The sequence below is a fragment of the Otolemur garnettii genome, unplaced genomic scaffold, assembly GCF_000181295.1.
Source record: "Otolemur garnettii isolate 467f Iridium unplaced genomic scaffold, OtoGar3 scaffold00005, whole genome shotgun sequence".
Taxonomy (NCBI): Eukaryota; Metazoa; Chordata; class Mammalia; order Primates; family Galagidae; genus Otolemur; species Otolemur garnettii.
Window position 1 is genome coordinate 6,484,870 of NW_003852400.1, and position 26,013 is coordinate 6,510,882.

Below are 26,013 nucleotides of genomic sequence, written 5' to 3' on the forward strand. Positions count from 1 at the left end.
CTGGCTATTTTTTTTTTCTTGCAGTTTGGCTGGGGCCAGGTTTGAACCTGCCACCTTCGGTATATGGGGCCAGTGCCCTACTCACTGAGCCACAGGCACCACCCCAAGAAATGTTTCCTTTTTATCCCTATCCTAGAATTGTCTTGGTGGAAACTTTTCTTACTCTCCTAGGATGTCATTTAGCCTCTTAAATGCAAAAGAAGTAATAAAATTGGACTTTTAATTATAGTCATGAATACAAAGAAAAAGTGATAGCTCTTCTTGGGAATCTGATTAATTTAAAAACAAGTTTCAGAAAGTTGAAGAATGGATATATGTGAAATAGGAGTGTTTACATCATTCTTACCTAAACAAGTAGTTTGATATGGTATCTGCTATTAAGACTAACAGTTTCCACAAATTGTTATTATTTTGAAAAAAGACAATTGAGATTTATCTTTGGAAGGTAGCACTATATAATGGAAGGCCCATGGGCATCTGTGCCTGTGGATGGAACCCAACTTCTCTGTCTTAAAAATCTGTCTGACTTTGAGCAAGTTATTTCAACCTTTCTGAGACTCAGTTTCCTCATGTTTAAATGGGAATGATAAGGCTGACTTTTTAGAAAGCTCTAGCACAGTATCTGAGAGCTTTTAAAATAAATATTCCCTTTCATTTTTGCATAAATAATTTGAATTTGTTTGGGTCCTATTTCTACTCTGCAAATTCTAATTACTTAAAAATCAAGCAGGAACAAAGAACAAGAACAGAAAATAAGGTGAACATCCTGTGTTTGAATCTGGTTCTGTCATTTGCCCCCTTTTTACTTTGGACAAGTCATTGAAGTTCTTTATGTCTGTTCTCTTTTTTTATTTAAAAATTTTTTAATTGATACATAATTGTATATATCATGAGTACATGTGATAGTTTGATACATGGATACAGTGTGTAATGATCAAATGAGGGTACTTAGGGATATCTTCAAACATTTATCATTTCTTTGTTTTGGGAACATTTCCTGTCTCTTAGCTATTTTGAAATATTTGATAAGTTATTGTTAATTGTAGTCAGCCTATGGTGCTATCAAACAATTTGTTCTTTCTCTCTGTGTTTTTGTACCCATTAACCAGTTTTTTTATAGTACCCCTTCCTCCCAGTCTCTACCTCCATGAGATCCACTGTTTTTAGCTCCCACATACAAATAAGAATATGTGATATTTGTCTTTCTGTGCCTACTTATTTCACTTAATATCATGTTCCCCAGCTCTGTCTATGTTGCTGCCAATGACAGGATTTCATTCTTTTTTATACCCGAATAATGTTCTGTTGTTTATATATACTGCATTTTTAAAATTTCAGGTTAATGTGAGTTTATAAACAACCAGGTCATAATATTTGAATTTGTTAGGTAGAATCCCTCTTGTAGTTGTGTCCCACACCCAAAAGGTGTGCCGTACACACATACATTGTGCCTGTTGTATATAGCACTTTTTTTTGTTTTTTTTTGTTTTTTTTTTGTTTTTTTGAGACAGAGCCTCAAGCTGTCCCCCTGGGTAGAGTGCCGTGGCATTACAGCTCACAGCAACCTCCAACTCCTGGGCTCAAGGGAGTCTTCTGCCTCCACCTCCCAAGTAGCTGGGACCACAGGTGCCCGCCACAATGCCCGGCTATTTTTTGGTTGCAGCCGTCATTGTTGTTTGGCGGGTCCGGGCTGGGGATTCGAACCCGCCACCTTAGGTGTACATGGCTGGCGCCTTAGCCGGTTGAGCTATAGGCGCCGAGCCTGTATGTAGCACTTTTTACTATTTCTTTCTAATTGACACTTAAGGTTGATTCTGTATCTTTGCTATTATGAGTAGTACTGCAAAAAACGTGGTAGTGCAGATATGTCTTTGACATTTTGATTTCTTTTGGATACAGTGAGATTGTTGGATCATATGGTAGTTTTATTTTTGTTTTTTAAGGAACCTTCATAATGTTTTCCATAGTGGCTCTACTAACTTACATTCCTACCAACAATGTATTAGCGTTCCCCTTTCTCCACATCTCACCAATATCTATTATTTTTTGTCTTTTCAATAATAGCCATTTTAACTGGGGTGAGATAATATTGAGGTTTTGATTTGCAATTCTCTGATGGTTAAGTGATATTGAACATTTTTTTTAATATACCTGTTGGTCATTGAGAAATATCTATTCATATCTTTTGCCAATATTTTAATTATTTTTTTTTTTTTGCTGTTGAGTTGTTTTAGTTTTTTAATATATTCTGATTATTAATCCTTTGTCAGATAGATAGTATATACCGCGTTCCCCTGAAAATAAGACACTGTCTTATTTATTTTTTCTCAAGAAGACACACTAGGGCTTATTTTCAGGGGATGTCTTATTAAGTATAATACAATAATCTACATTTATTCAAATTCAGTTAAGTCATCTTCTTCTGGAACCTGACGGGGGAGCCGACCTTATTGGTGGGGCTGGCACTAGTGATGCGTGAACTCCTTTCCCCTAGCCATTCTCATGTGTGCAATAGGATGCCTGTGACTGCGGTTACCACGCACACCCGTACAAGTGCGAATGGCTAGGAGATAAAAGGTATTCTAGTCTTCCTTACCGCTGTGCTCCGAAATGCATGCATATCTGCATAGCCATGCCCATCACTAGGTCTTTTTATTGAGGTAGGGCTTATATTTAACAAATGCATAGAAATCTTGCTAGGGCTTATTTTTTGGGTAGGTCTTATTTTGGGGGAAACACGGTAAATAATTTCTCCCATTCTGTAGGTTGTCTCTTCACTCTGTTGATTGTTTCCTTTGCTGTGTGAAGTCTTTTTAATTGTGATATAATCTCATGAATCTATTTTTAGTTTTGAGGTCTTATCTAAAAAGTCTTTGCCAAGACCAGCAACCTGAAGTGTTTCCCAGTGTTTTTCTTCTAGTACTTTCATACCTTTAGTCTTATTTTTAAGTTTTTAATTCATTTTGATTTGATTTTTGTATATGGTGGAAGATATTTTCATCTGTCTATGTATAGATGTCCAGTTTTCTAAGCTCTATTTAGTGAAGAGAATATTCATTCCCAGTGAATATTCTTGGTACCTTTGTTGAAAATTAGTTGATTGTAAATACATGAATTTATTTCTGGGTTTTCTGTTTTTTTCCATTGGTCTGTATGTCTCTTTTTATGCCAGTACTATGTTCTTTTGGTTATGATAGCTTTGTAATGTATTTTGAAGTCAGGTTAATGTGATGCTTTCAGCTTTGTTCTGTTTGCTCATGATTGTTCTGGCTATTCAGGATCTTTTGTGGTTTCCCAGGAATTTTAGGATTGCTGTTTCTATTTCTCTGAGGAGTGTCACTGGTATTTTGGTAGGATTTGCATTGAATCCACAGATTGCTTTTGATAGTTTGATTGTTTTCACAGTATTCTTTTAATCCATTAACATAGGATGTCTGTATTTTTTTTTTTTGTAATAAATTCTTTCATCAGTGTTTTATAGTATTCTTACAGAAATCTTTTACCTTCTTGGTTAAATTTATTCCTGAGTATTTTACTATTTTTTTTTTTTGTAGCTATTGTAACTGGCTATTTTCTTTAAAATTGGGATAATTCTGTCTACTTCAAGAATTGTTATGAGGCTTGGCACCTGTGGGTCAAGTGGCTAAGGCACCAGCCACATACACCTAAGGTGGCGAGTTCGAATCCAGCCCCGGCCCGCCAAACAACAATGATGGCTGCAACCAAAAAATGGCCAGGTGTTGTGGCGGGCACCTGTGGTCCCAGCTACTTGGGAGGCTGAGGCAGGAGACTCACTTGAGCCCCAGAGTTGGAGGTTGCTGTGAGCTGTGATGCCACAGCACTCTACCCAGGGGGACAGCTTGAGGCTTTGTCTCAAAAAAAGAAAAAAAAAGAATTGTTATGAGTATTAAATGACATTGTTTAAGTGAAGTATATGACCCAGAGTTTCCTGTGTCCTAGTTGTACTTGTTGATAAATATTAACAAGTAACATGACACTCTCGGAGGCAGAGGCAAGATCACAAGTTTGAGACCAACCTGAGCACAAGAGAGACACTGTCTCTACTAAAAATAGAAAAAGTTAGCTAGGCATGGTGGCACATGCATGTAGTCCCAGCTACTTGGGAGGCTGAGGCAGGAGGATCACTTGAGCCCAGGAGTTTGAGTTTGCAGGGGCTTCGATCATACCACTGCATCCCAGATGGGGTGACAGAGTGAGAGTCAATGTCAGAAAAAAATTCAGGTAACATTTATTGAACACTTACTATGTGCTATACAGTGTCCTAAGTATTCACATACATTTAATAATCAAAGTAACCCTATAAAATACCATTTTACTACCATTATCCAGATTATATAACTGTGGGAACTAAGATTCAAAGAAGTCTAGTTTCTTAAGTTCACATGGTGACTATATAGTTGAGCCAGAATTTAAACTCATTTGGTCTGGACTGCAGTATCTGCACTTCTTACTTTGGGTGATTCTACTCCCCATTTTATAACCAAATCTGGCCTGTTTCTTCTCCTTTTCCCCTAATAAATAGTATCAGTAATTATTGTTTATTAACACAACTATTATTATTTTAACATACATGCATTTATTTAGTCTACTACAAGTCTTGTGCATTTATTGACTAGGCTGATTTTGGTCAGTGTTATTTAGCTGAGTAAATATAATGTTTATAAGTGTATGTGTGGATAAGAGAATTATGACCAATGTTGGTGAATGAAAGAAGATAAAGTTTGTGTTTTTTAGAGTTCTTATTCTCTTGTAAGTTTGAACTATAAAATATGAACAGTATGTTAGTGTTAAAGTGAAGACAAAGTAAAGTTTATATTCCATCTTCTACCATCATTTCTCTGATTTAGAAGCAAAAGAAGATAATCCTTAATTTTTTAAACCAAACTGTTTTTAAGTAATAGCTTTTCAAAAGCTATTTTAAATAATTTTCACTCTATGCTAAGTAAAATAGTATTTATCAAAAAGTCTAAATAATTATTAATTGATTATTAAATTGTATGGATTTGGCTTTATAAGCTTTAACATAGATTTGTTAAATAGAATTTTAGTAATTACCTTGGATAAAGTATTTTGACTTTGTTTCAGTGATAAGGTAGAGTATATGTGGATTTTCTTATGATTAAGGAAATTAATGATCTAGGCAGTGCCTGTGGCTCAAAGGAGTAGGGCGCCAGGCCCATATGCTGGAGGTGGCGGGCTCAAACCCAGCCCCAGCCAAAAACTGCAAAAAAAAAAAAAAAAAAGAAAAAAGTAATGATCTTTTCTTTCCTCACTAGCAAAGTTTTCATTATTCATGGTCTAAGGATAGGTTAAATAGAAGAGCAGAAGTTAAATAATCTTTGCTAAGGTGGCTTTTGTAGGAAAAGTTATCAATCGTATAGTAACTGGATGAATAAATCCACTTAGAAAGTACTGCCATGTACCAGCAAGTTGGAAAATAAACAGTCTTCATAAATAATGCAGAGTGGTATCGGTTTACATTAACAGCAGTGTTCTCATTAAGTTGGGCCAGGAAAAAACGCCACTGTGTTCTGCTTCTACTTTTCACTACACATGTAAACTGTGCCAACAGCAGACAGCCAGGACTTGGGAAGAAAAGGCAAACCAGGGCTATGTGGGCTCCTCAGCAGGAGAATTTCTGAAAACTTCTCTGTTGGGCTCTGTTGTTAATGTTAATTTTATTCTTTTCTACTGGTCATCCATCTCAGTCTTTCCCCTATTCATCTGACATTTGGAGTGGAGAGAAAATCTGATTGGCACAGGTTGAGTCAGACATCTGGCTTTGGATCACTGTTAGGAAGGAGTATGTACAAGATCAAATAACACGTGATGGTTAGCAGCCTCTCTCAAGGTATAACAGGACTACAGTCCCTTTATGCTTAGTCATTGATTTACTGATTTTACTTAAATGTAAATGAGAATTGGGTATCGAATCAACTAGGTATATGCTGTTAATCTCTAAATATTTAAATATTAAAGATAGTGAGTTGGCATTTGAGGGTTATTGAGGGACCCATAAAGCTATACTGTTATCTATTAAGTGCTCTGAGAATCAATCATTTTTATATCTTTTGAGGGCTAATGGGGAAACAGTGGGGAGGAATCAGATGATATAGTCCATGGCTGCTGCCTCTTTTCATACGGCCAACCCCTGTTCATTGCTATAGAGGTCAAAAGAATTGATGATGGCCTTGGCTCCTTGGCTTCTTCCAGAACTTGGAGTTCTCCCAGTTCTACCACAAAGCTGTTTGCCTGGCTCCCTCTTTCCATCTTTCCATTTTCTCCCTTTCCTGTGTGCACCAGTTGAATTCTTTCCATCACTACCTAATGCAATTTAAGTTATCCTATTCCCACAAGAATGGAATGTTGTTGTTTTTGTAGGCAATTGCTGTATTTTAACATTTTGGTTAACTCACTTCTTTTTCTGATGTCCCAGGATAGATGACAGGTGAATGGATCTAACTTATCTACCTACTTTTGTAGTACTAGAATTCTGGCAGTTTGGTTATATAAGTGTAACTTCTTAGCTGAAAGTTTCTATTACATATTTTTGGAAGACCATCGTTTATTTTAATAATGAGACTTAATGAAATGATTTTGAACATTGGCAGTTGTTGTCTTAATGACTTACCACCCTCTACTCACATAGTAGTTTTCCATGAGGAAGTGTATTCATAAGCATCTACCCTAGTGCCTAACACTTGTTACTTGAAGATACTAGCTTTCCTCTTGATTTTTTTAAGTATTGTTTTTATTTGAATCGGTACATTCACAAGTGGAAAATGTAGGTAAGGATAAATAAAAATTAAAATCATACTGTTGCTCTACTGTTAACATTGCGACTTTTCCTCAACAAAATTAAGATTATATTTTTTTATTTTCCTGTTTTTCATGTAACATTATCCAAAGTACTTTCTCACATCACTAAATACCCTTTAGAAAACGAATTTATTAACTATAATATTTTATTCTATAAATAAGCTATAGGTTTATTAAGCTATCTATATTTATTAAACCTATATTATTAAAATATAAATATATTAAATCTATATTTAAGATCTGTTAAATCTATATTTAATAGACCTATTAAATCTATATTAAGCTATCTTAATAAGCTGTCTATATTTATTAAACCATTCCTCTGTTTACAAATAGCATTTGTAAGTTGTTGAACTCTAATTAAGAGATTATTAAGTAGAGACTTCTGAGTAAACAGAGAAGAATATTTTCCGGCTTTTAAGATATTAATCTCCAGATCCATAATCAGTCTCCCATCTCAGCTTTCTTTCTTTTTCTTTAGATAGTCTCACTATGTTGTCCTCAGTAGAGTGCTAAGGCGTCACAGCTCGCAGCAACCTCAAAAGCTTGGGCTTAAGCAATATTCTTGCCTCAGCCTCCCTAGTAGCTGGGACTACAGGCTCCCACCACAAAGCCTGGCTATTTTTTGTTGTTGTTGCAGTTGTAATTGTTGTTTAGCAGGCCTGGGCCAGGTTCGAACCCATCAGCCTCGGTGTATGTGGTCAGTGCCCTAACCACTCAGCTATGGGCCCCAAGCCCCATCTCAGCTTTTATCCCGTCTTGTATGCTGTATGCTCTTGTCCTCTTCATCTTTCTCACACAAGGATGTCTTACAAGTGGATATCCTCCTTACCCTGCTTGAGCTTTAACATCATGTGCAAGGTCACCACTACATGTGGTCATCCTCTCTCTGCTTAGGCTCTGACTACCTTCAAGCCACAGGGTGCCCCTCCACATCCCTCTTGGACTATTACCTATTTGATTCCCATTGGGTTATACTTACATATGTGCATGTAAGTGTTGATCAGTTAGTCCCAATTTAGTATTGAGTACATGTGGTGTTTGTTTTTCCATTCTTGTGATACTTCACTTAGAAGAGTGGTCTCCAGTTCCATCCAGGTTTTTACAAAAGATAATAGATCACTATTTTATTTATGGCTGAGCAGTACTCCGTGGTATACTTATAACATATTAATGCACCCTCATATTGATGAACACTTGGGATGTTTCCACATCTTTGTGATTATGAATTGTGCTGCTGTAAACATTCGAGTGCAAGTGTCTTTTTTATAAAATGTCTTTTATTCTTTGGGTAAATTCCTTGTAGTAGGGTTGCTGGATCAAATTTGGTAGGTCTACTTTTAGTTCTTTGAGATATCTACATATGACTTTCCATAGAGGTTATATTAGCTTGCAGTCCCACCAAGAGTGTGTAAGTGTTCCTTTCTCCCCACATCCATGCCAGCATGTTGTGTTTTGAGACTTTTTCATAAGTGCCATTCACACAGGAGTTAGGTGATGATCTCATTGTAGTTTTGATTTGCATTTCCCTGAAGATTAGAGAGGTTGAGAATTTTTTCATGTGTTTATTGGCCATTAGTCCATCATTATTTGAAAAGTTTCTGTTTCTGTCTTTTGCCCAGTTTTTAATGGGGTTATTTGATTTTTCCTTGCTGCTTGCTTGAATTCTTTGTAGATTCTGGTTTATCAGCTCTTTATCAGGTACATGTATAAAGCAAGTAATTATTTTCTCTCATTCTGTAGGCTATTTACTCTCTTGTTTGTGTCGTTGGCTGTGCATTTTTTTCTTTTTAATCTTATTCTCACTGTATTCAAGATATGGCTCCCTAGTTATTTTTTTGTTTTCTTCAATCAATCTTGACCTCTGTGTTGGCTCAGAGTTTATTTGTAAAGATAAGAGAAAGGAAAACTACATTAGATAAGAAAACATGTTAGAGGTGAAGAAGACAGAAAATGATATTTGTATTTATGGCTTTAATCTTCTCTAGGAAGTAATTGGCTACACATTCTTCCAGGAATGGTTTTGATCACAGTATTTAGGAATTTAAGCTCATGCAAAGAAGATTTAGAGTTTTCTTTATTGTCATGATGAGGAAGGAGTATTGTAAGAGATTGGTATAGGATTCCCAGACCTGCTATTAAAGATACAGGATAACTTGGGACTGGGAATAGACTGTAGGTCAGTTCTGGTTGGACAGGAGCATACTAGATACTATAATATTCAGGGCATCTCTGAGAGCAATAAGAGCATTGATAAAATTGCCTACCATAGCCGGGCATCAGAGAATGAACTTCTCATTCTTAACATGGGCAAAACTATTGGTTACAAAATATAAATCAGGTTTCAGAATTTCTTCTTATAATACAGTGGAAACATGTTATAAACGTTTTTCCCTCCTTTAAACAGCTCATCACTTACAGAGAGCATGGTTGGATAGCTATATAACTACTTACACATTAATTACCTTAGTATTTATAAGTGTCTACGAATAATAATCTTTTGTTCCTTTAGAATGTTGTTTTTCCCTCCTTTAAATAGATCATCACTTGTGAAGAGCATGGTTGAATAGCCATACAACTACTCACACATTAATTACTTTGGTGTTTCTAATTATCTACCAACAAAGCATTATTTAAGTATACAATCTTTTATTTCTTTAGAATGTTAGTTAGGCACCTTTTTTTTTTTTTTTTCAGCAGTGTCTCACTCTGTTGCCCTAGGCTAGAGTGCAGTGGCACTCAAACTGCTGGGGTTAGGTGATCCTACTGCCTCAGCCTTCTGAGAAGCTGGGACTACAGATGCTCTCCACAACGTCTGGCTAGTTTTTTGTTTTTTTCTTTCCCCCTATCTTTAGTAGAGATGGAGTCTTGTTCAGGCAGGTCTCATATTCCCGAGCTCAAGCAATCCACTAGCCTCAGCCTCCCAGAATGCTAGGATTACAGGTGTGAGCCATTGCACCCAACCATTCCTTTAGAATATTAGGCACTTTTCTAAACACCCAAACACTTGGGGCATTGGGGGAAGAGAAGAAGGGAAAAGAAGTTAGGAGGTAGCTAAAATTTAAAAGTAGTCAAAATATTAACATAGTATTTTTTCTCAGTTGTAGGCGTTATCTGATTAAAATTCTTGTCCTATGTTACTACTGAGGTTTTTTTGATGTTTTGTATGGCACTTAAAAAAAAGTAGTTATTTTCTTTTTCTTTTTTCACAGAGAATTGTAATTGAACTTGGCTTTGTGATTTGATTCTATCTAGAAATACAAACAAGAAATAGCTATCTAGTTTAGGTGACTTAAATCTGCTAAATATAGGTGCATCACAGGTAAAATAGAAACTTTGGAAAACATGTTGTTTTTTAGTTTTGGTAGTACAGCTCTGCAAACTACTCTTGATCTGTGACCCTAAGTCCTTTAGAAAATGGTTCTTCTCTTCCCAGATGAGCATCACTTCTTTTCTTGCTCTGTGATGGTAGACAACAGATGTATGTTTAAGGGTAGAGCTTCACTGTAGCCACGTGTGTTCTGATTTGCTGTCTTGCCAGTTTTCAGATAGAAATTAAGTGAGACTTAAGACCAGAAGAAGTCTTTAGAATTCTTTCTCTATGCTTTCTAGGGTCCTGCTGCCAAACTAATTTCATGAGGTCTCTGGTGTACCACATACATATCCCAAGAAACAAATAATTTTTAGAGATAATTCAGTCTGAATTGATATCTCAGGGTAATTTGTTAAGATCATATGCATCACCAAGCAGAACCTTGAACATCTTCTGAAGTACCTGCATTTAGTTCAACAGCATCTTCACAGTTTTCTCCGGGAAAGTTGTCTGTCTGCTTATGTGACTAAATTGTCCATTCTGGTAGTATTTTCAAAACAAAAGAAGCCTGCTATAAAGGAGAATTGATTGTTTGATTGGATTGAAAATTCAGGAGGATAAGGGGTAACTGGTTGCTACAGGTCAGCTCTAGCATTAGGGCTAGCCAAGTGGTTGTTGCTTACCTAGGGCTTGTCATTCCTGCTTAATAGAGGCTGATGGAAGTTTTAGTTTCATGTTACTGAGTTGTTCAATCTAAGTAGCGTGGCAGTCTTCAGAGTATATTATACCATAACATGATTTTACAAATAAGAAAGGAATTACAGGAAAGTGTTGAAAAAGAGAATAGGTTTAACAGGACCAGAGAAATTAATATGAATAAGATAGTGTACAAGGGAGAAGAATAGAAATGAAGGACTTTTATGGGGGTCACAATAAATTCTGTTATTCGGCTTCCTTCATGATTATTCTTAAGTCATTCTGGTGATCTTGAGAATGAGATTAAAAAATAATGTCCAGATAAAGGACTTTTGAGTAGATTATGTCATGAGTCAGAAAGTGGTCTTTTCTGAATTTCCTTATAATAAATTTTGCCTATTTATGGCCATTGTCTCTTTAGTCTGAATATAATTACCTGAAATATTTTTAATTTCTTAGAATACTAATTTTTAATTAATGCAAATGATGAAAATCACTAGTCATGATTATATATTGTTGACCCATTTCTGTTTTTTGGATATAAGAAATTAAGTGGAAACAGGAGAAAATAGGAGCTAATAGCAAAGAACTTTGGTTGGAACATTGAATAATGATTTGTTTATCCTGCCTGATGAAAGTATAGTTTAGAGAACTTTCTAGTGTCTAAGAATAGTAGACATAAAAGCTTTAAGGAATTCTGCTTAATTCTTTCCCTGTATCTCTTCAGTTATTTCAGTTTTATTTTCCAACTTAACCTTGAAGTGATAATTGTGGTCTGCATATTTATGAATTTTTAATTATATAGAATATTAGTATTTTTCTTAAAACAGAAAACTCCACAAAGGCTTTATCACTAAGGAGTTTTTCCCTCAAATGTAGCAGAGCTGTAGCAATTGGGTTTATTTAAAATAGAAGATTCCCTAGGGCAATGCTTTTCATGCATCAGAACATCAAGAGAGAGTTTTAAAAACAGATTTTGTGGGCCTCCACTTCATATTTCTGATTCACTAACTCTGAGGCTTGTGTGTTTGCTTTTCTTTTTCTTTCTTTTTGAGACAGGGTCTCACTCTGTTGCCCAGTCTGAAGAGTAGTGGCATCATCATAGTTTAGTGCAGCCTCCACCTCTTGGGCTCAAGCCATACTCCTGCTTCACCTCCTGAGTAGCTAAATCTACAGGCATGTATCACTATTCCCAGCTAACTTTTTTTTATATTTTTGTGGGTATGATTATTGCCCAGTCTGGTCTCAAAACTTCCGAGTTCAAGTGCTGCCTCAGCCTCCCAAAGTGCTAGGATTACAGGCATGAGTCATCATGCTGGCCAGAGCTTGTATTTTTAAGAAATTCCAAGGTGATAATAATACTGCTAGTCCTGAAAGCGTAATTTTGAAAACCATCGCAATACAATGTCAGTTCTTGAAGTCTGAGGCAGCTAAATCTAATCTGTGCTAAATGAACACTGAGTTGCATCTAGTTCAGGCAGAGTTGTTACCTATTTAATAGGTACAACTATTGTTAAACCTGTTAAACATTTATTGTTTAACATAGTATTATCTTTTTCTTTTCATAGATTGGAGCATATGATCAACAAATATGGGAAAAATCTGTTGAACAAAGAGAAATCAAGGTAATAAGATTATTTCATTTTGTTTATCCTGAAACATACTTCTTTGAATTATTAATCAAATTTTATGTAATATTTTTTCATATACTTTTAAAGTATAAAGTAATAGTTATCTAAACTTTTAAATAAAGATACAAGCTCTTTTACAATGGCATAGTAATATATCTTCTGGGGTTTTTTGGGTTTTTTTGCTTTTCAGCATCTTTCTGTTCTTTTACATTTCATTTCTAATTATTATTTTTTGTCAGCTTTTTTCCCCTTTCACTTGTCACCTTATACTTCTAGTTTGCTTTTCTTCCTTTTTGATGCTGTCTTTGCTCTGTACAGTTTATTAAATTGGTAAGTGTTTCAGGTTTTTTCCCGCCTGAGTGATCCTGTGGAAATGCTGCTCTGCTTAATGGAGATCTGCTTTTTGGTGCTACTAACAGAATGAGTTGGACTCAAAAAGAGTCGCTGAAAAGCTGGTCATTTAAAAAAAGAATTTAGAAGAGTAAAGCATTAATTAAAACGTTTGTGCAGTAGGCATATTCTTCCTGAACATGTAATTACCTTTCTCATGCTGACAAGGTACTCTCATAGGCTAACTTGCTAGCATGAAAACTATTTTTAAACTAAATTTATCATTTCTCAGCACTCTTTTTGGTAATCAGATTTATATATTTTATTTGCATAGATACTAATCAGTGTGTTCCTGCACGAGCTAAATTTAGTTTGGGCCCAGAGAATATTACTTTAGTTACTTGTCATTTCCTATTTTGAATAGAAAGGTTTACATTAGATTGAAAACAAACATCTATACTTAAATAAAAATATGTTCAGAAGTATCTGTTACTTAGTCATCTGTAAAAAAGAGCAAGATTCATTGCCATTAATCCATTTTATCTTTAAACTATTTTTATGAGGGATTACTACATTTAACAAAATTGTGTTATGCTTTAAATATAGGATTAAAGTATGGAGACAGAAAAATGAAATCGATTATAGCTGTGTAGGTGAGATACATAATTACAGATGAGGTAAATTCAGGTAAGAGAGGTGTATGCAGGGGGAGACAGCCCTGGGGAGGTTAGGAAAGACTTTGTAGAGGCAGTGGTTCATGAACTGAGTTTGACAGACATTTGGGAGAAGAATGCAGAAGACCTTAGACAGATGGACAGCATATAAAAATATGCATAAAGGAAGGAAGGAGCATGACTGAATCTGGAATCCTCAGGGAGTTTGATTTGGTAATAGGTTGGATGAAGGAGGGAGAGCAAGGTGGCTCGGAGTAAAACTAGAAAGGAAAATGGAAGTCAGATTATGAAGTGGTTTGAATACCATATCTAAAAGTTTAGACATAATCTAGAAAACAATGGGGGAGACACTGAAAGATTTTAAGCAGAAAATTAAATTTATATTTTAACTAATTCACTAAGGCAGCGCTAGGTAGGATGCTGGAGGAGGAGCAGATTTAAAATTTGGTTATAGGTCTCTCCCCCTTTCCCACCTCACGCTACTCTCTCCTCATCTCTCTCCCCTCTTATCTTTTTCTCTGCTCGGTGCTGCTCTGCAGCCTCCTTCCCCCACCAATAAAGACCTTTCGTACAAAAAAAAAAAAATCTGTTTTAGAAATAACCATTTGGTATTTCAGGGGGAGATTTGGGAGTCCTCAATTTATAAAGTGTATATTTATGTGTTATATACATATGTTAATATATACATTAAATAGGTATAGCCATAAGGATGAATGGATTTCCTTTGAAGGATAAAAGAAAAGGGAAACACAAATATTTAATGAATAGACAAAAAAAAGAGATGCAAGTAAAGAAGAAGTAGATTTATGAGAAAATAGTACGAAGATGGTATGAAGAATAGTTGGTATAGTCAAACAGATAAAGAGCAGCAGAAGGTTTGCTAAGAGGCCATAAAGTCTTTTATTCTCTTTGACAATTAGAAAACTTGTAACTCTAGCTGGGCGTTGTGGTGGGCGCCTGTAGTCCCAGCTAATTGGGAGGCTGAGGTGAGAGAATCGCTTAAGCCTAGGAGTTTGAGGTTGCTGTGAGCTGTGACATCACAGTGCTCTAATGAAGGCAATATAATGAGACTCTCTCTCAAAAAAAAAAAAAAGAAATTCTGCAACTCTTTGGACAGAAAACATTAAGTACCGTGAGACGTTATGTTATCAATTGACATACTTAGAAGTTTCTGAAATTTAAAGACCTCAAAAAATCTATACAAAAATAATTTTTTAGGTTTTGGGAGCTATTTATTACAAACTACTATATTACATAGGTAATTTCTTCTTTTCTAAAAGAACTGTTTTAATGCCTAAATGAAGGGTTATATATCAGCTGCTAATTGGTGCCACTTAACAGGATGATATTAGCAAAAGTTGGGACCTATAACTTCATTCTGATATATATTTCCCTTTAAAGATAATACTTTGTAATAGTAATTAAAGAATTAAAAACAGTATAAAACTATTTGTTATGAATGAAGAGGGTCAGCTTGTTGATTAGCTTGAAAGCATGTTTTATTCTTGGTAAGTAGTCTAATGGAGGCAAATTAAGGTGTAAAATAATTTTATATTTATTCTAAGGAAGGTAAAGAGGAACATACATGTGGTGTCTTAATGTTAATATTTGATAAAAAACCAAAATACTCTACCTGTTATTTAGGGGACATTGTGCCAAATGTATTCTCATCCCATATAATGATCGATTCTCTCATTGGTTGTCAAAGTGATGAGCAAGTAGTAAATTACCCAAAGAAAGAGATGAAAATATATTTCTTAGAAATTTTTATTTTATAAATTAAACACCCATGATTGATATTGCTAAAGTGTAGTATCTTTTGTAAGTTGCAAATTATTTTTTCTTAAACATTTTAGAAATTACAGCTAAAAACTTTGTTTCATTTTCTGATCACCTTTACCAAGATTTAAAAATAAATGTGGACATTTTCCGTGTTTTATTACTTACTGGACTTTAAAGCTCTGCCAAAAAGCTTATAAAGTGATTATAGAGAAAAAAGGGATTGGAGGAATTAAACAGGATTTCTAGAAAGTAAAACTAATGTTTATGTAAGCTTTGAGAGAGTCTTAAGTGCATAATAGTTTCGTGTGTAGGAAGTAGGGTCACTGAACAGAAGTACTTTCTGAACTTAAACAGCCCTTTTCATTGTTTGACTTATTATTTATGTACTTAGTTTTTTTAAAATGCAAAACTTTATACTGCATTTGAGTTATTTCACCATGGGAATATACTACATTAAACTAAAAAGAAAATGCTTTGATTCTTGGGGATTAATTGCATTTGTACTACGTGTTTCCATTTTCTAGTTTGTGCATAAATCTGTGGTTTCTCATGCTTGTTTTTTTTTTTTTTAACTTAGTTTTCATTTTGTATTTGTTCAATTTTTTGAAGGTCCATGATAGTAGTAAATGCTGTGCTACTTTATGTGCATGTAATTTATCTCAAAATTTTCCAGCTTGGAAATCAATTAAAATTAGATTTTATGAAAGCTTATATCTTGGTACTATTATCTTTTATTTTTGCAAATAAAATCATTTAATATTACATTGATCAGTGAAATTTTTGTTTTTCTTTTTTTAAACTCTTTAAATATTCTGGTAGGCTACCTTGAAGAGAAGGGAAAACGTTATTGAAAGTGGCAGTTATGCTGTTGCTATACAGTATAGCTCAAACTAAATGTTTTAGTACAATATAAAGTAGGAAATGAACCACATATAAAGAAAGTCAAGTAGAATGAGCATGTTGAAAAACAATAGTTGCATAAATCAAGACGATGTTCTGTTTCTCTTATATAAGGACTGCTATTCTTAAAAGAATCCTAATAAAAACTTTAGATATACAGCAGTAAATTAACCTTCAGATTAGAAAACATTGCCAAGAGTGTTATTTTTAAGTTGTTAGAGAAACATTTAGAAAAGACCTAAGTAAGTTAAAACACTACTATTTTCAAATTTTTGATTCTAATAAAAGTAAAATATCATTATAATAAACTTTATACCAAAGCAAAATAGTGTTGTATTAACTAAATTTTGTTTAAATGTGTGTTTTTAATAATTGCCTTTCCAGGCTGGGCACAGTGGCTTACACCTATAATCCTAGCATTTTGGGAGGTTGAAGAGGAAGGATCAGTTGAGGACAGGAACTCAAGACCAGCCTGAGCAAGAGTGAGACCCCTACCTCTACAAAAATGGCAAAATTAGCTGGGTGTGATGGTGCATGCTTAAGACTCAGCTACTCATGAGGCTGAGTCAAGAGGATCACTTGAGCCCAGTAATTGAGATTGCAGGCAGCTATGATGATGTTGCTGCACTCCAGCTTGAGCAACAGAGTGAGACTCTATCGCCAATAAAAAAAAAAAGCCTTTCCAATTTGCAAAATCTTGAGTATGACTTATAATCTGTTAGGCACTCTATAGTGACATTAAAATGGGAAATGAAGTACAGATACGGTTGATTCTCATCATTTGTGGTAGCTGTGTTCTATGAAGTCACCTTGAACACTGAATTAGCAAATACTGAACCATTGCCGCTAGGGGAAATACAGAATTAGGTACCTGTGAGCCTTTGGTCCAGTACTTTTGCCAGCATAACTTTGTTTTATTTCTGTTTCTGTTTGAAAACATCTATTTAATACATAATGCTGATTCGTTAACAATGAACTCATGGCCAGTAGCACTATAGATTGTCTCTGACTAACACATTTTCTCCACAGTGCACACCAGTCTTGTAGTTAGGAGCACTAGACATCACTTGAGCACTACTATACTTTAGGGCCACCGTAAACCACAAAATTGCCAACTAATGTGAAAAACATGGCACTGAACAGACTGTGAAAAGTATACTTGTTGTTAGTAAGGAGACCCGAAACATAAGATAAAAGCCTTGTTGGACGTTAGCTCTGGGAAGGTGCATGTTGGGTGGTTAATTTTTTTTTTCTTTTTGCCACTCTGAGCATGTCTGTAAATGAGAGCAAAAGCACTGTGATACTGATTTTGGGGCACAACTAAATTTTAGCAAATAGGCAAATTTGCAGATACTAATCTGAAAATATAAGGACTGATTAAAAATTATCATTGCTGTAATGTATCTTTAGCCCTGACCCTTTCTTTTTTCTTCATTTTTGGCTTTGTATCTCTGGGTAGTTTGCAACTTCAGATGAATAGACTTTCTGAAGGAGTTCAAAGGTTAATTATGTCTTGGCTGCAGGGTATACTTTTGGTTTAAACATCTTAGTTATTCTGACCTCAAATACTATCCTCTTTGTTTTAAATGCAGATAGTACTTAATCAGATTTTTATTTGAGGGGGTTATTACCTTGATTGGGGTCAAAAAAGGATTTGTTGCACAGTTATTTGCTTCTTTATTTATTTAGAGAACAGGTCACTCTCTGTTGTCCAGGCTGCAGTGGTGTCATCATAGCACCACTGAGCTCAAGCAATCCTCCTGCCTCTGACTAGCCGGGACTTACTAGTATGCACCACCACAGCCCTATTTTTTGTAAAAACAGGGTCTCACTGTGTTGATCTGGCTGGACCCCAAATCAAGTGGTCTTCCTACTTCAGCCTTTTAGAGTGTAAAGATTATAGACATGAGCTGCTGTGCCAGGCCTGTTTGCTTAATTTAGTGAATAATAAGCAAATTGTCTAAACACTTGTGTCATCATCTCTCAGCATTTGGCTCTGAAAGAGTTTGGCTTAAACTCTTCTAATTCTTAATATCCTAATCTTAAGTAATAAAGTAACTCATTTTTCAATGTTTTTCCCCACTGATTTTGATCTCCATCTCCTACTCCTACTCTGTGTGTGGATGGTGGAAACTGAGTCAGTGTTCAATAATTTTGAATTTAAACAAATTCAGTTTACAATAACTGCCTCTTCCTCCCCCTTGTCCTTGTTAAGGTATCTAAATTCTCAGGCAGTGAAGTGGCATTGTGTTCTGATCACTGGTTGGCATGTGAACATAGTGGCTACCCTGAGCTATGCATCTTCTCCTCTTTCTCTCAGCTGATTGGTACCTGCTGGGAAGTCTGCATCCCAGTCTAGTCCTCAGCTCTATGATCCACTGCTTTCTGCAATAATACCCCCAGCATCACAGTTTGAGGGCCCTTGGGGGGCACTGCTCCCTGAGCCAGACTTACACTCTTCTAATGCCAATCTGGGGCCAATGTGGTCCTCTGGACCATCTCAGACTGTATACTTGAGTTTGCTTGTAATGATAATCTTTGTATTAGAATGTTGCTGTTAGTAATAAACAGGCCTCGCATGTTACACATATCCCTAAATATATCCTCTAGGAAAGTAATAAAATTTATTACAATACTATACTCATGTTCCATTTGTAACAAATGTATAACATATTACCTTATAGGTTTATTATTACTTTACTTTAAATTGAAGTCCTTAGGAGTTGATTATTTTCTACTATTCCAGATTCTATACTAATAATTCTAATACTTCTTTTAATATATCATAGGGGTTAAGGAATAAACCAAAGAAAACAGCCCATGTGAAACCAGACCTCATAGATGTTGATCTTGTAAGAGGTGAGTCTTGCAAAAATAAATGCTTGATACAAGTAGACATTGACTTTGATGAAACAAATTTCAAAATAGGCTAGGTACACAGTATTTGCAGCAATAAAAGCATCATGATTCTGAATGAATGGAGGAATGATGTTAAAAAGAGAGAATGGAAGCATTTAAATACTAGTACTGACTAGTCTTTCCTCACACTGAAGATCATTCCAAGAAATAAGTGTGAAAGTTCATGTTTGCTTAGGAAACTGTACCACTTGTTTATAAAAATTAAAGTGGTAATTTGTAATTCCAAGCTGGAACTGACATTTGAATATTATTATATATTTATAAGATATGTAGGGGAAATTCTGCTGTTAATTTCAATTAATAGTATTTTTTAGGCTGGGCATGGCGGCTCACACCTGTAATCTTAGCACTCTGGGAGGCTGAGGCGGGTGGATTGCCTGAGCTCAGGAGTTAGAGACCAGCTTGAGCCAAAACAAGACCCTGTCTCTAAAAAATAGCTGTGCATTGTGGTAGGTGCTTGTAGTCCCAGCTACTTGGGAGGCTGAGGCAAGAGAATTGCTCAAGCCCAAGAGTTTGAGGTGCTGTGAGCAGTGATGCCACAGCACTCCACTGAGGGCAACTTTGTAAGTCTCTTGTCTCAAAGAAAATAAATAAAGAAATAAATAAATAGTATTTTTCAAAGTACCTAAGTTAATATGCATATGATAACATGAAGAATGTTTTTTAAGTGTATATTACTTAAACTTGGGCATTTCTCACAGCTTATTACAGAATAAAATTATATGTGGTAGTGTTTTTCCAAACATTGAAAAAATTTTTTTTTATTAAATCATAACTGTGTACATTAATGCAGTCATGGAGTACCAAACATTGAAATTTTTTATCTGAGGAAATTACAGAATAATACATAAATGTACCATGAATTTAAATTTTTAGAAGTTAATTCTTTTCTGCTAGTCTGGATTTATATATATTTATTTACATGTGTGTATATATATATATATATATCATTTATTTTTCTTTTTTTTAGGGTCTGCATTTGCTAAGGCAAAGCCTGAAAGTCCTTGGACTTCTCTGACTAGAAAAGGAATTGTTCGAGTTGTATTCTTTCCCTTTTTCTTCCGGTGGTGGTTACAAGTAACATCAAAGGTCATCTTTTTCTGGCTTCTTGTACTTTATCTTCTTCAAGGTATAGTTGAGTGATAACAATGCATTTTGATTTCAAATTTCAGGATGTTATGCTTTTTAGGGTTACTAAGGCTTTGTTTTAAACATATACTAACAACTGAGTATAAAGCGAGTATAAGGATATTAAGGATATTTTAATAAGACACAACTGGTTTGGTATGAAAAATATTTAAGAAAACAAAGCAGTTATTTTCCAATATAAGTTTATGAAAGTTTCAATCTGTAGATAGCTAAAGAAAAATAGAAATTGGGAAGATTTTTAAAACTCAGAAAGAAAACCACTTCAAAATGTATTCCCCCACATATACATTGCACACCAGTCTTTCTTTCTTTCTTTCTTTTTTCTTTTTTTGAATACAAACTATACAAGTTTTTTTTCCATGCCTTAGGCATGGTTTCTTTTTTCTGTACCTCTTGCCACTGTGATCTAAGCTGTCCTCATTCTTTATTGAAATTCTTCCTATATACCATGCACTCTTCTAAGTGCTTTCTAGATTGTCATTTTATTTTCCCAATAACTCAGTGAAATTAGGGGCTACTATTATGCTGAGCTTATAGGCAGGGGACCTGAAAGACCTAAGGGACCGAAGCCACACAGTCACTGAGTGTGAGTATGACAGAGCCCAGTTTTAAGTCTAACCAAGGTGACCATATGTCCTAATTTGCCTGGGACTGTTCAGCTGTCCAAGTTTACTCATACTGTCCTGGTGCTATTATTAACAGGTTCCCTTTCACTCTCAGAAGTGTCCTGGTTTAGATGGTAAATTACATGGTCATCTTAACACATAAATGTATCTATCTCTTTGATAATTAAGAGTTTTGGGTGTTTACATAATCTGTTTTGTAAATTATATACCTTATGACCTTTTTTAAAGAATTTATTTTATGCCTATTATACATACATCATGTTTTAAACACTGACCTATAACTCCCTAATAAGATAAAGCAATGACAGTTTATCTTATTAGAAGATACACCATCATTTATTATCTTCACATATTATTGCACTTCATAATTTGACAAAGCATTCATGAGGCAATCTGCAGACTAATTTTTTTTTTTTTTTTGAGACAGAATCTCACTATGTCACCCTAGGTAGAGTGCCATGGTGTCATAGCTCACAGCAACCTCAAACTCTTGGGCTTAAGCAATTATCTTGCCCCAGCTTCCCAAGTAGCTGGGACTACAGGTGCCTGCCACAAAACTTGACTATTTTTTTTTTTTTGGTTGTAGTTATCATTGTTGTTCAGCAGGCCCAGGTTGGGCTCGAACCCACTAGCTCCGGAGTATGTGGCTGGTGCCCTAGCTGCTTGAGCTTCGGGTGCTGAGCCTGCAGACTAGTTTTAACAGGCACATAACACCTTTAAGCAGACATGACTGTCTTAAATTGTTTATTGAGTATGAATTTTACAAACATTACTTATATTAGCAGTAATGGTAGAGCTGGAGAGTACTACACCTTTTCTAAGCTGCATGGTGGGAACCACCAGTTGGGTGGTGGAACTTAATGACTTCCAAGGCACGGCTCTTTTGGCCTGCAGATGTCAGCCTACGTATCTCCCTGTGCTTGTAGACTGGTTTTGTGATCTACTGGGTCTCAGGATTTCTTCTGATAGCTTTATAGAATGGATCAGTGAGGAAATCTCAAAAAATTTGTATATCAGACCTTTCCCAACCCAGTAAGAGCCCCATGGTGACATCCAGCTCACTCCTCAGCAGCAGACTGAAGGCTTCGAGCAAATGTTAGCTGGTTAATACCATGATGCTCAGGCTTGTGATAGGTTGTACCCTTACAAACTGGGCAATTGCGGCCACCATGGTGCATACAAATCCTATATATGATATAACTTTGCTTAGCCTTGTATCTCAGTCTGCATGCTTTATCCAGCCAGGTGGGGAAGGAGCCTTGTGGAGCACAGAGAGCTGGTGGTGCTGCCAGCAGCTGACCCTCAGAAGAAAGTGCATCATGTCAGCCTGCTTCTTCCTCCATAGCTCCTGGATGTACTTATACATACCCATCTTGGCTCACCTGATGGCTGTGGCCAGAAGGAAAGGACATTAAGACGTTTTACCCCTAAATACATCAATATGAATACATCACTTAAAAATATGCACATCACATAACCACATTACAATGACTGCACTTAACAAAATGACCTAAAAGTTTTTAATACTCAAATTTTCCACTTGTTTCAAAACAGAATTAGGTCTCCTAGGTCCTGGATTCAGCCATGGCTGGATCTAGAGGCTCAGGTGATGTCTTTACTTTTATTTTATGCTGTTGACTCTGCTTTCCTTGCCAGTCTTAGGGTTTCCTTTCCTCTTAGGGTAGATGAGAGGACCCCTGGCAATATCATATTTTCTTTCTCTCTCTCTCTCTTTTTTTTAGACAGAGTATCACTCTGTTGCCCTAGGTAAAGTGCTGTGTTATAATGGCTCAGAGCAACCTCAAACTCTTGAGCTTGAGCCATCCATTTGCTTCATCCTTCTGAGTAGCTGGGACTACAAATGTGCACCACTATGCTTATAGTAGAGATGGGGGTCTCACTCTTACTCAGTGGTCTCAAACTACAAGCAATCCACCTGCCTTCACCTGAAGAGTGCCAGGATTCCAGGCGTGAGCCACTGCACCCGGCCATGATTTTATATTTTCATAGTCTTTATTGTTTGCACTCTAGAAGAAAGGCCGCCTTCAAGCACCTATATTAGTCCCTGGAAAATATTCTCCTTAGGTCATTTGCCCATCTTTTTATTAGCTCCTGTGTTTCGAGGCAGTAAGACTGGCAAACCTAGATTACTTGTCTTTGGTGAGGTAGGAAAAATAACATTTGATAGACAAATGAAGGCAAACTCCTAAAAGGTAAAGAGAGTTTATGTACAGAAAGTCTGAGGCATGCTGAGCAGTCAAAAACAAAATTTCCCCTTCATGTAGTAATGGTAAGCATTGATGAGTGCTTAGTAGTTTCCCTGGAAAATATACCCAAGTAAATTCATGTTATTGATTCTAAGGAGATAGATTTCTATTATTAAGAAGCTCTTAAGCCAAGTATGGTGGCTCACACCTATAATCCCAGCACTTTGGGAGGCCGAGGTGGGCGGATCGTCTGAGCTTATGAGTTCTAGACCAGCCTGAGTTAGAGTGAGACCCCCATCTCCAAAAGTAGCTGGGCATTGTGATGGGCACCTTTAGTCCCAGCTACTTGGGAGATTAAGGTGAGAGAATCTGTTGAGCCCAGGAGTTAGAGGTTGCTGTGAGCTGTGACACTGGGACACTCTACCAAGGTGACAAAGGGAGACTGTCACAAGAAAAAAAAAAAAAAACTCTTTATAGCCTTACTATAGTATACACTTACCATAAAACCTCCTTATTTGTAAAACAAAGAAGTAAATGTACTTGATGGTGTTCTTTTGATTGTGATCTTACCCTTAGATTCATAAGTACTTAATTTTCATTGCAATGTTGAGGTGTGTACTTTAGAGACCATGTTGCTTATGTTATCATCATCATCATCTTCTTTTGTTGTTGGAGACACAATGTTGCTTAGTCGCCCGTGCTAGAGTGCAGTGGCGTGATTGTAGCTTACTGCAACCTCAAACTATGGGGTCTAAGCAATCCTTCTGCCTTAGCTTCCCAAGTAGCTAATTTTTCTTTTTCACTTTTTGTAGAGAGGGTGTCTCTTTATGTTGCTCAACCTAGTTTTGAACTCCTGACCTCAAATTATCCTCCTGCCTCATCCTTCCAAAGTGCTGGGATTATAGGCATGAGCCACTATGCCTGGCCTATGTTGATTATCATCTTGTTCCAAGGGTTTATTGCCAAATACCATGGGTAGGCTGTGGCAGACAATACAATAGTCTGAAAGAGATTGTCTGGAGAATGTTTTAAATTTATTTAAATTTAGAAAAATAATCTGGCAAGACATAATGTAAAAATAATTTCTTGAAGAAATGACTGTCAGATCTACAATTAAGTGTATTTTCTTTCCTTTTTGTAGTTGCTGCAATAGTGTTATTCTGTTCCGCTTCTAGCCCACATAGCATACCTCTGACAGAAGTAATTGGGCCAATATGGCTGATGCTGCTCCTGGGAACCGTTCACTGCCAGATTGTTTCAACAAGAACACCCAAACCTCCTCTGAGTACAGGGGGTAAACGAAGAAGGTACTGCTTTAAAGTGATCTTTTATAGATTTCCATAATTTGAGTCTAAGATTGTTTTGACTATACTTCACCTTCATAGAATAAAATTATTATCTTATAAAGTTATTCTTTCAAATAAAATACTGAGCTTCAGAATCAATTACCGAATGATTTACCTTCTGTATTTACCTCATGGCCATGTTAAGACCATGTTTTATCATTTTTTCCTTGTAGCTTATTTTTAGTCACCTAATACCAATGTAGACAATGTATGTAGTTTGAGTTGTTAATAATCATCACTACTTATAAATCTTAATGTTTCTAACGTGCTTTGACAAAAACAAAAATCAAGGAAAAATTTCAGCTGAACTACTGATTAATTACTATTTGAAGTTGGTTAATATTGCCCTTGGATTACATAAATATAGCAAGTCTCACTGGCCTTTCAGTACAGTGGAATTGGTTTTTTTTTTTTTTTTTGAGACAGTTCTGTCATAAGGGTCTTTGGGAGCAATTCCTATCTATTTTGAATATTGTTTCCAAGAGATTATGACATTTGTACTTTTTGGGTATTGATATTTAAGCGCATCTCATTTTTAAAAGATACTACCACATTACATAAACAGCATTGCTAATCAGTTAGATTATAATTCTCTTTAGTCTAAATTTTCTTCTTTCTTTTTCTTTGGCTAAGTGGCATTCAGATAGGGAAGAAATGCTTTTGCAAATATCTGTTTAATGTGATCCTTATAATCTTCTGCCCGTTGACCTGTCAGAGCAGGGAATAATACCTTAACATTTATATAAATTGGTCTTAAATATGTACCATGGTATTTAGAGTAAATACTCTCAAGTAAATCTAAATTTTGTTATATATTAAATAAAATTTCTGTGTTTATGTTTTCCAAAATTTTGATCATACTACCAAGAAAATGGTTGTTAAAATTTTAAAGCTGCCTTCCACTCTTAATCTCTTCTGATAAAGGAAATTAAGAAAAGCAGCCCATTTGGAAGTACATAGGGAAGGAGATGGTTCTAGTACCACAGATAACACACAGGAGGGAGCAGTTCAGAGCCACGGTACAAGCACATCTTACAGCGTTGGCGCTGTCTTCAGAGATCTCTGGCGTGCTGCTTTCTTTTTATCAGGGTTTGTATTTATTTAAGGCTATATATAGCATAGTGATGCACTATCCCTTTTCTGGCCTGTCAGTCTCAGGTAATGCATACACATATTAATTAGTTTAAATATGATGGCCTATTGTGGATTTTGTTTTGATAAATTATAATACTGTAGATAATGGAAAAATAAAGTTTGCTTGGGTTATGTGTAAAACATCTATGTGAAAGTAAATATAGATACTGTCATAGATTTCTTGATTTTGATTTCTTTTATATTTTAGTACTGTTTTACTTCTGTTAATTGATTGTTTTTATCCACCTTATAGGTTAATATTGGCTTAATAATATGCTATGTGAGTTGTTTGAGATTTTTTTCCTCTAAGTACCTGTCTCAATTATACAAAATTATCTGAAATAAAACACATAGGCATTGTAATTTACATAAATAAAAATGTCTTGACAGTTAAGTTCATGAACTTGCCACTATGCACTCAAGTTTACAGCACTGTACAAACAGCTCAGTAAAGTTCCATAACCTT

At 35.6% G+C, this 26,013-nt stretch overlaps 1 protein-coding gene and 1 pseudogene across 2 annotated transcripts in view; one reads left to right on the forward strand and one right to left on the reverse strand.

The window, feature by feature from the left end:
• Window positions 1-26,013, forward strand: part of PHTF2 (putative homeodomain transcription factor 2) — an 80,340-nt gene that overhangs the window by 10,715 nt on the left and 43,612 nt on the right. The window contains exons 2-6 of one of the 2 annotated variants that reach the window (XM_023519359.1): window positions 12,418-12,474; window positions 18,956-19,025; window positions 20,056-20,214; window positions 24,209-24,374; window positions 25,338-25,502. In XM_023519359.1, coding sequence (XP_023375127.1) covers window positions 12,418-12,474; window positions 18,956-19,025; window positions 20,056-20,214; window positions 24,209-24,374; window positions 25,338-25,502 — 617 coding nt within the window. The remainder of the gene's footprint in view (window positions 1-12,417; window positions 12,475-18,955; window positions 19,026-20,055; window positions 20,215-24,208; window positions 24,375-25,337; window positions 25,503-26,013) is intronic. The other variant, XM_023519365.1, reaches the window with a different exon arrangement.
• LOC111728691 lies at window positions 21,639-22,232 on the reverse strand (annotated as a pseudogene).